This window comes from Chanodichthys erythropterus, chromosome 14 (assembly GCF_024489055.1).
Source record: "Chanodichthys erythropterus isolate Z2021 chromosome 14, ASM2448905v1, whole genome shotgun sequence".
Taxonomy (NCBI): Eukaryota; Metazoa; Chordata; class Actinopteri; order Cypriniformes; family Xenocyprididae; genus Chanodichthys; species Chanodichthys erythropterus.
Window position 1 is genome coordinate 36,837,547 of NC_090234.1, and position 10,976 is coordinate 36,848,522.

Consider the following 10,976-nt stretch of genomic DNA (forward strand, 5'->3'; position numbering starts at 1 on the left):
ACTAAGCATCTTTACTGTGTAGCAGACAAACTTTGGAATATTATATCAAAGTTTGAGAAATAAACAGCACAAACATTTGTCTCTCCTTCTGTTGTTGATGTTATTAACGATTTTTACTTGAATAAATAGCCTATTTTAGGCTACTTAAATAAACTTGTTTAACTAATGGTATTATTTTAGGTAGCACGTTTAGTTTATTTAATAAACATTTTACAGTGCAATTTTGTAAGGTTTGGGTTTGTGATTCAGCTATCTGCCATTTCCTTCTAAATATATATAGCCTACTAACTTACTAGTCCTGATTTGCTCCCTTAATAAGTTGACTTACCCCGTCCTGCTATGTCAGACTGCAGCCTGTCTCAGATCCAGCTGCTTTCAGCACTCTTGTCTGTCTTATAACCACTGCACTAAGAACCAGTACTACTTTTAATCAGCTCGTAGGGAAATGTGTATTTGATAAAGGTGTGTACAGGTGAACATTTTATTAGGAGATCCTGGACTGGGTGTGGGAGCGAGTTTTCACACTGCTCAAATACTGCTAGCGTCCTGAACGGTTACACCACAAACAAAGAAGAGGCGGAACACACCCGGATCCCAGTGTTACACACGATCCGATTGGACGAAAAAGACACCGAACTTCCTTTAACCCTTTATCAATAAAAGTGTAATGTTTGAATCCTGGTGATGAGGCATGAGGCCAAGAAAGTTCTCAGGTCCCTCCATTGCATTAGACAGCGGTTGTTTTCATCAATGAAAAACTGTACAGGCCCATTCAAACAAGAACAAAGGTCAGGACCTCGGACAGCTCCAGACAAACCCAGACGGGTGGGAACACGTGACAACTTTCACCCCTCCCCCTATGTATAGCCCATTAGTATGGTGAATTAAGGAAAAAAGGTTAACGCTATATATATATATATATATATATATATAAGACAAAAAAGGTTTTTTTTTTTTAAGCATCAAAACAATAAGTGTAATACATCTTTGAATTGTTGTAGTTGTTTTTCAAAACATCAAAATGGATCCCGTTTTTTTCTGAGCAAAAATTAAATATACATTTTTACCATGATTTATAGTAGACACCTACTAAAATATCATTCAGTGTAACAGTGTTGTAAGGGATATTTACAACAACAAAAAAAATCTATTTATGCTATATTAAAGACTAATTACTTTTACCCCAAATGCTAATTACTTGTAATTTTACATTTTTGAAATTTTTCCACTATCCTAGATTTTGCCCATTTGTCAGCAAGAATTTTTACTCCTTTAAAATGCAATAAAATTTAGTTATTTTTAAATACGTACAGGTCAGAATAAGTATGTTGTTTAAATTTTTACATAACTATAATGTTACACTGAATGACAATGAAACTTTATTTCACCCAAAGTTTTGGGAGAATAAATTATTTGAAAACGTAAAACTTTTGCTTGCATTTAATGTGCAATGGGCTATGATGTATGTATGTATATATATATATATATATATATATATATATATATATATATATATATAATTTATGCTTTTGATATTTTTAATTGTTTAATTTCTAATTTATAGGAAATACAATTATATATATATATATATATATATTTTTTTTTTAAATAGAAATATTTTTCATTATGCTTTTGATATTTTTAATTGTTTAATTGTTTAATTTCTAATTTATATATATATATATAAATATATGAATAAATATATGAATAAATGTATTTCATTTTTGTATAAATGTATTTGTAAATGTAGATGAAATCCCCCAAAACAGGTGCACAAAGAACAAATAATGAGGCACTAACATGAATGTACTCATGCTCTTGTTTATTAGAAATATCACAGTCTCACATCCTCCATCATATAGATGGTGTGGGACGTCATTAAGCAAGACTTGGTGTTGTTCAGCTGGTGTAAAACATCCTAACTCTTAAATATAACGAAGTGGCTTATTCCTCCCTTGAAAGTGTAGTCTATCTTAGAAAAAAATCTTGCCAATATTTCTGCATGATTACATTTACCTTGAAATGTGGGAGGCCTTCTCTAATTACATATAGCTTTAAAAAGCATCAGACCTGCTTGTTTTTTACATCAAGAATTAACACTTAGCAGATCCATGATTTGAGCAGAGAAGTTATTTTATTTAAAAAAGCAAGGAATTGCCACAAGCACTCTTTTACCATAGTTTAAATAATGTCTTTATTGCCTATAGTAATGACACGGCATGACATGGTGGGTACATAATGGTGTCGGGTCTTATTGCTGAATTCTGCGCATAGACTGGATCTGATTGGTGTGTGCCTGGGTGCCGAACTCGTTGTAGCATCTGTACTCTCCTTGGCGTCTGTCTCTCTCAAAGATGTACTGATATCCACGGTAACCAGGAAACTGATAGCCTACCCAGCTGCCAGAGAAAAGGGCAAATCTCATTTATTGCACCGCACACCAATAATGTGTATATAATAATGTGTGCTGGGAGGTGCTACATTACGTAAGTAATACATTATTTGTAACAAAGAAATGGAGATCCACAAAGGATCCACACTCTGTAAGAAATGCATTTGGAAGACATTTACTGATAATCAAATATAATCAAATGTATGTGTGTGTGTGTATATATATTACATATAGTAATATTTATAGTGTTCTTTCAGGTAATATAAAACCTTTTGATCCCTCATTTTATGGATTTGATTTTAATGAATTACATTTTATGAATTAAACAGCTTGTAAACATAATTTTTCACTATAAAAAATTGAAATAACCTGTTAAACATTAAAGTATCATGCAATCATTTAAGGCATTTCTCTTTATATAGAATCTTTTTGGCTTAAAAGGTTCTTTACAACGGAGTCAAGAACTCTAGGGTTCTATATAGAACAGTGATGTTGTTAAGGGTGATGAGGTGACTTACGCTCCAGAGTTGACTTTGATTGAGGGAACTTCCTTGCTGCACCAACCCATGGCTTGGAGAGAGGGATAGTCCTCACACATCTCAAATTTACGTCCCATGAATTCTTCACACTCATAGAGGGTAATCTTACTGTCACTGTGGTTCTGTCGGAGAAAGGGTGAGTATGGGAAATGAGATCTTTGAGGTGATGATTAGGACGATATTTGTTATGAAGTAAACCTAATGTGCTGTTTTAACAAAGAGATCGCTGAAATGATAGAAGAAGCGCTGGAGAAAGTCTTTGCAGATTTGATGCAATGGGATAAACTTACAGCACATTTAATAGGTCTGAAAGAGAGCATGTGCTCTGTTCTGTAACTGCTGTTGCCACTCCAGGCCTGGTAACAGGGATAGTCTCCTTTCTCTAGGATAAACTGCTGGCCCTGGAACTCGGGATACTCATACCCCACCCATCTGAGAGAGACAGAATGTCATAGTCAACACAAACCATGAAGCAACATCGTTTTACATGGCAGTGATCGCTCCTGATCAGGACACAAAGGCAAAAGCAAACACGATGGTTTGGACTGAATGAGTGGCTCTGTGTTCTTTTATCAGCTCATCTGTCATCTCAGACAGCCACAACACAGCGGCAGCTGCCAGCCACACACACTATCTCTGCTATCTCTCTGTCATTGTTCCAGTTTGGATAAATTTATATATATAAAAACAGCATTCGGGTTACAGTTGGAAATACTGTTTATGACCATTAAATTGGTGTTTTTTTGGGACATTGAGCAGATGGCATAACATCAAGTATGTTAAGTTGCAAATAGTCACTTATATATATATATATATATAATGTCACTTATATATATATATATATATATAATGTTTGTATGTATATAGAAGTGGCCAAAAGTGATTTTCGGAGGAGATATATGTTTTTGTTTTTAATGACCATAGAAGTTCAATTAAACTATCAAAAAATGGGGAAAATATTGTGTTGGTTCTCTCGTGTTTTTGCATGAGTTCTTAATTTCTTTGTATGACAGCTTGGCTAAAAATGATCTTGGCACAATTTCGCATGTTTCATTGCAATATCACAAATAAAAAAAAATTTACTCGAAACAACTACGCAATATGCTTACAAAATCTTTAACAAATATTTTAATAATATTTGTATAAAGGGTGAAGATGTCCATTTTCATAAGCCGGACTACTGTATATATATATACTATCATTAAAAAGTTTGAGGTCAGTAAGACAGTAAGTCTGTTCTGATCAAAAATACAGTAAAACAAATGGTGAAATAATATTTATATTTTAAAATAACTGTTTTCTATTTGAATATATTTTAAAATGTAATTTATTCCTGTGATAATCATTACTCCAGTCTTCAGTGTCACATGATCCTTCAGAAATCATTCTAATATGCTGATTTGCTGCTCAAGAAACATTTTTTTTTTTTTTTTTTTTTATCATTATCAATTTGATTTGCTGCTTAATATTTTTGTGCTTTCAGGATATTTAATAGAAATAGCATTTATTTAAAATATAAATCTTTTGTAACATTTTAAATGTCTTTACTGCCAATTTTGATCAATTAAATGCATAAAGTTTTGTATATATACTTTATATCTGTGCACATTGCTTCAAATTTTACAAATATCTCACTGTATTAATCAATCAAAATATATCTATAATATTAAACATGGCAGTCATCTAGCCTCTCTGCATCACCCTTTGCACATTGAAACATCCAGAGGTTACACTTACGGGCCGTTCTCCACCTTAATGGAGCGAATCTTTCTGAAGTCTCTGTCCAGAATGTTCTGGCACTCAAACATGAATTCACAGCTCTTGCCCTGGAAGAACTCCTCCTCGAACACAGTCATCCTAAACTTCCCCCTCTGCTCCAATTCCTGCTGCGGATTCATGGCTGCTGTCGATCACCGCGCTCTCTACGAGGAGAGGAGAGGGGCATAACCAAGACCAAACGTGAATTCATGCACCCATGTGAAACATTCCAGGGTAGATTAAGTGAAAATCGATTCCTGGATAAAGTTTTGACAGTATTTGTTTCCTGCTAGCATGATCTTTTTTTTTTTTTTGGTCAATAAGATCCCTTTCTCTCTCTGTCTGTGCTCTTTATCATTGTACAGGAATCCGATGTTTCACTTTGAGGGCTAAGACAGTGTCATACTCACGTACTGAGGTGGGACAGATCCAGTATAATCAATGTGGTGGCCAAGCCCTTGTCCAGTGTTTTTATAGCACAGGGCCCCTCATTTAGTGCAGAATGCGCATCAGGCCTGCACACTCAGCAGCAGCCAACAGAAAAACCGCATTAGCCTTGACTATTGTGGAGCCCTGTGCGGCCTATTGTGGAGGTCTTAGACCCACTGACTCATCAAAACGCCACTCTCTGCCCCCACGCTGGACCCTTGGCTATTCACAATGGCGATGCTTTGACACGAGACTTTGATTGGATAGAGCAGATAATAGCAGAATTGTTGGAGATTAGACTGAGCCGTGGTCACTCTCTGGTGCCTGCTTGTGGATGCTCTCCCTGGGCAGAACTGGCTGCTGTTGACCTATAGGAGGACTTCTCTCATACTCTTATTTTTCTGGAAAAAATATTCAAATCAGAATATATGTCAAAAATATTTTCTTTTTGTTTCTGAGATAATTTGACTCACAATATATATGCATGTTATGAAAAAAATCACTACATTTGACAGAGTATAATTCACATTCTTCATAACAGATGATAATATAAATCCATTTTAATTGCTGCTGTTCAGATAAATAGGGCATATACAGCTGTTTTTGTACAATAAATAACAACTTTAAATAAATACATCATAAAAGTAATGTGATAAGCATAGTCAGATTTATCATTTATTTTAGAACATGATCATATCAATAAAAAATAGACAGTTTACAATTATTATTTTAAAAGGTAAACTAAACATTAGTCCAGTGGTCAGCCCTTTTGATGACATCTTGTGGTGTGATGTTTTATTGCATGACCAGCAGCTCTGGATTTCTGTACATTTTTATGACCTTTATCAATAGAGTATTAAGTTGTATTATTCATAGACTTTAGACATACATTTATTACAATTATGTTGGAAGCAAAACCGTATAAAATATTCTAATAAGGCAAGGCATGAATAATTTGTGTGTCTGTGCATGCATATGTGATTTTTCTCACATGTTAGGTGTTGTTTGCTTAAGAACAGGTGCTGTAGAGATGCAGGGCGCATAGCTGTTGCTGTTATCCTGATTTGACAGATCTCAGCTCACCCTCATTTTCTCAGGATAACCAGTTACATCCCACACACCCTGATACAAGAAAGAGAGAGAAATAATTATAATTAAGTTACATCCGTACTTTAATTTCATAATGGAAACAACACACACACTAGCACAGAGTAATTATGACATGCATTCAGACTAATATATATGGTTCATTGATGAATAAGGTTTTTAAAAGTATAAAACAATACCATAATGGAGATATAATTAATTTTGAAGTTTCATTAAGTATTAACAATGAGATTATTTGGTTTTTATAATAATTTAAAGGGATAGTTCACCCAAAAAAGAAATTTGCTGTTTATCTGCTTACCCCGATACACGAAACGATCGGTTTGTGTGATAACAGTATTTATATAATTTTTTAACTCTAATACACCACTATGTCCAACCGCGTTCAGCACTCGTTAGTAAGGTCTGATCGCGCTCTGACAGCGGCAGTGATGTCTCGCGCATATACTTCAATGAGAGCGAGACATCACTGCCGTTGTCAGAGCGCGATCAGACCTCACTAAGCGAGTGCTGAACGCGGTTGGACATAGTGGTGTTTTAGAGGTAAAAAATTATATAAATACTGTTCGGTTTATCACACAAACTGATCGTTTCGTGTCTTAGGACATCAATGTGTCATCACCAGCCGCTGGGTTTAATTTGGATTTGTCTATGCAAGTTTTATTCACTCTTATAGTAGAAGTTCCCATCCGCTCCCATTATTTGACTGACAGATGGCAATGGTTGGAGTTAAAAATCATAATTTGTGTTCTACTGAAGAAACAAAGTCACCTACATCTTGGATGTGCTGGGGGTAAGCAGATAAACATCAAATTTTCATTTTTGGGTGAACTATCCCTTTAACACTGCTTTTATCATTTTTTACAAGATGGACAAAATTTGTCACCAAAACAGTCATTCAGTTTAACCAAAATTTTGGTTTTACCGAATGACACTTTGGTTATACCGAATGACGATATTTTCAAACAATGCTACCAGGCTGATATCTAGCTAGTTAGCTTGCTGGCTAGCTAGCAAAAGGACAAGCAAATTATATTTAGTACAAGTTTTTAAAATATTACAACATTTTCCATGTTTTATAGCGGTTGTATCGAATGACCTGATGTTTTGGGACATGTGTATGAGCAAGTGAAAACATGAATTTTTCAAATAGTTAAGAGAGAGTTAATAACTTTGCTTCATGACCATGTGGTCCTTTGCAGGTGTCTGAATGATGTCACATCCTGTCACATGATATTGACCGCATGACTTGATCTAAAATGGTCCCTTTATATTGGTTACTCCGAATGACATCAATGAAAAATCATGCCAGAATAAAAAAAAAAAAAAAAAAAAAAAAAATATATATATATATATATATATATATATATATATATATATATATATATATATATATATATATATATACATTTATTACATTTTAAGATATTTTAATCACAACTGAAATGGCTATATTGGCCTTTGGACAGTTAAACCGAATGACCTTTTGACAGTTTAAAATCTTTAAAATACCTTTATATGTAGCAAAATATAATTAAAACCTTTTGGATTCAATAAAAAAGAACTAGTTGTACTACCTTACATACTTTGGATGTCATATCTATGTTTTTTTTATTATTATTAAGGCCTTTGGACAAAAAAAAAAAAAAAAAAAAAAAAAACACCCGTCATGTCATTGACCCATATATATTCAATAAAATCATACAGATATAGCCTACTCGTCACAAGATACGGCGTAAAACTACATCATATCTTAAAGCACATAACATGACAATGATAATGAATGTGAACAACTAATAGAGATCTTGTACCTGACTGCTGCAGATTCATTTCGGTGTTGATACTGTTGAAATGCATTGCCTACACATAATTTTGAGTCTGACTGAACAGCTCCGGTTAGAACGTAACGGGTTGCCATATCTCTTAATTACGGTAGTGAATGCAGCTTAAGCTCATTGTTTTGAGTCGGTAGGAACTGTAAAATGTGGCTGCTGTTTGTTTGCGGTGCTCCATGATTGAGGTCTGTCTGTATAAACTCTGCATAACATAAAAACCATAGACTGTAGATAAAACGCGCTGATGATGACGTATGATGTCTGCGCGAGGGTAGGCCCTACGGAAAAATGTACGTTGACGTGCAGGCAGGACATCGTATTATTTAATTCATTCCAAATATAATAATTGGATAAACATTTTATGGTCCTACACCTTCCACAGACAATACATATTTATAAAAATACATAGAGCGTTTAATAAAGTTGCTATCAGGATATGAGACTTTCAACCACTAGGCCTATAACAAAAATGTTTCTGAATCACCTATAGCACCTTAAAGCAGAACTGTTTTCAACTTTCATAATAATAAATATTTCTTAAGCAGCAAATCAACATATTAGAATGAATTCTGAAGGATCATGTGACACTGAAGACTGGAGAAATGATGCTGAAAATTCAGCTTTGCCATCACAGGAATAAATTACTTTTTAAAATATATTAAAATAGAATACAGATATTTGTAAATTGTAATATGGTTTTACTGTATGTTTGGTTTTGTATTTGTTCAATGTAAAAATTCCAAATGCAAAAACTAGGTGTAACTGTCAGAGTGATTTGACATGCAAATAATCCTTTGCAAATCAGAAAGTGTGATGCTTCCGTCTCACTGCAGGAATATATGTGTCATTGCTCAGAAAAGCAGGATTTGACATATCATTATTACATTTCATTTGAGCAAAATGAAAGCCTAAGTTTTTTGAATATCTAAAAAAAGGGATCAAAGTCTAAAAATGAATAGAACTGTATTATGGCCAAATTTCATTTAGCTGTGAAGATGAACTAAATGTTAAAGGTTTATTAATGTGTGTGGTGTACAGCACCATCAAACCATAGGTGTGCATATTGTCTTTCCTAATTGTCATTTATTTACTTTCAAACAGGTGTGAAGGTGCAGTGAAACTGGTCGGTGCTATTTGAATAGTTAGTGCTGGATGATGTTTTCTTTAGGGTGCCATGGAAACTAATCCTTCTAAGGGCAAATGTGGACAGGTCCAGACAACTAGTGCAGGTGACATCTGCTCAGATAATAACCTTTATGTGTTTGAGCACACAAGCTGGCCGCTTCTGCCGAACATGGCCATGGTAGACAGACATTTCCATCTAATCTACTGCCAACGGCAAGAAAAAACACAATTTGCATTTTCAACAGTAACCCTTTTAACTGCCACATAGCCAACAGGCAACTCCTGTCCAGCAGGTATAGCTGTTTGCCAAGTACTTTATGGAATAATGCAATATATGTTTCATTCAATTGTATTGTGTCTGTTGCAGAGCGGTAAATGTATCAAATAATTAAATAATAATAATAAAAATACAAATTGAGAAAGCATTTTTTTGTTTCTGTTTTATTAAAATAATTTAACAAATCAGAATAATGTACATTGAATAACCTTATAGAGATTAAATATGATATTACCTGCTGCCTCCATTATGAAAAGAAAGACAATGATATATTTAGTTAAAGGGATAGTCACTCTCAAGTTGCTCCAAACCTGTATGAATTTCTTTCTTCTACTGAACACAAAAGAAGATATATTTAAAAAAATATATATGGGTAACCAAACAGTTGATGGCCCTATTGACTTCCATAGTATGGGGGAAAAAATACCATGGAAGTCAATGGAGTCCATCAACTGTTTGGTTTCCGACATGCGTAAAAATATCTTCTTTTGTGTTCAGCGGAAGAAAGAAATTCATACAGGTTTGGAACAATTTGAGGGTGAATAAATGATGACCGTTTTTGGGTGAACTGTCTCTTTAAGATATTTCCCATATACACTTGGTTCTTCAACAATGAGGCTTCTCTCAATTATCTGACTAGAAAATATTTCTGTAATTCAGCTTAATGGAAATATTTTATTATCAATACTGATTATTATATTTATATTGTTCTTAAAATACAATCAAATGGTCATATAAGACGGAAAATAAAGGTTTGGGCTACAAGTGGTACTGGAAAAAATAGGCCTTAACAAGCAGTTTTCCTTTTGTCTAAATACCAAATAAATATCCAACAAAATAACATGAAAATAAGACATTTGTATCTTATATCGACAGCTATTTCATATGCTAATCATTAGTTATAGTTACTCAGCACATTACACGCGTTTTACTCATTTTTCTAAATGGTAAAGTTTGGTTGAACAGACTGTGACAGTCCATGCGTCCCGCTGCCCTGGTGTTTTACTGACGCGTGTCTGCATCTGCGTAACGCGAGCCGAACGAACAAAACCATTTCATCTGCAGGTATTGTGCGTGTGGCTCAACGTGATACAAGTACAGAAAGCACACAACATCCATTCTGACGTCCATTCATTCGGTTTCTGTTGATGATTTGTCCTCTTTCCTTGAAGACAACCAGTAAGAAGAACAACAGATCATGTGAGCAATAATTTTCTCGAGTAATAGCCTAACTTTCATTAACAATGGGCAATAAACAATATATAATGATAAACAGTTCGTACATGAAAAATAAATGGCCTATACAGTTCATGACATTTTAAACTAGCCTACTTTAACTTAGCCTAAGTGTTACCAAAAACTTGAGTAGACAAAAACTTACCGTGTTATTCGGCGGATCAGAAGAGTTATAATAGAGACTGATAATGCACACGGAGGCCTTTAGCTTTATATAGTTGTTTAGTGTTCACGAGAGTAAATGCATTGATCTGCTCTCTGTCTTCAGCGCGCGCAAC

The 10,976-nt window shown here is 34.3% G+C and overlaps 1 protein-coding gene and 1 long non-coding RNA gene across 2 annotated transcripts; both read right to left on the reverse strand.

Moving 5' to 3' along the window:
• Window positions 1–2,244: 2,244 nt before the first annotated feature.
• On the reverse strand, window positions 2,245–5,236 carry cryba2b (crystallin, beta A2b). Its single transcript, XM_067409808.1, has 5 exons — window positions 5,100–5,236; window positions 4,669–4,853; window positions 3,222–3,363; window positions 2,911–3,053; window positions 2,245–2,399 (listed from the first exon to the last, which is right to left on the reverse strand). The coding sequence occupies exons 2-5, from the start codon at window positions 4,827–4,829 to the stop codon at window positions 2,252–2,254; spliced, it is 594 nt and encodes a 197-aa protein (XP_067265909.1). The 5' UTR covers window positions 4,830–4,853; window positions 5,100–5,236; the 3' UTR covers window positions 2,245–2,251.
• A 139-nt stretch (window positions 5,237–5,375) lies between these two features.
• On the reverse strand, window positions 5,376–10,967 carry LOC137036151 (uncharacterized). The gene is made up of 3 exons (XR_010897143.1): window positions 10,844–10,967; window positions 6,110–6,240; window positions 5,376–5,519 (listed from the first exon to the last, which is right to left on the reverse strand). It is a non-coding gene; the product is annotated as an uncharacterized lncRNA (long non-coding RNA).
• Window positions 10,968–10,976: the final 9 nt, after the last annotated feature.

What these genes read in the sequence shown, in the direction of transcription:
- cryba2b (XM_067409808.1), bottom strand. Translation starts at nt 4,829, where the DNA reads ATGAATCCGCAGCAGGAATTGGAGCAGAGGGGGAAGTTTAGGATGACT. An exon ending in TCAGACCTATTAAATGTGCT is followed by an intron (nt 3,054 to 3,221) that starts GTAAGTTTATCC and finishes TTTCTCCGACAG; the next exon opens with AACCACAGTGACAGTAAGAT. An exon ending in ATCAAAGTCAACTCTGGAGC is followed by an intron (nt 2,400 to 2,910) that starts GTAAGTCACCTC and finishes TTTCTCTGGCAG; the next exon opens with CTGGGTAGGCTATCAGTTTC.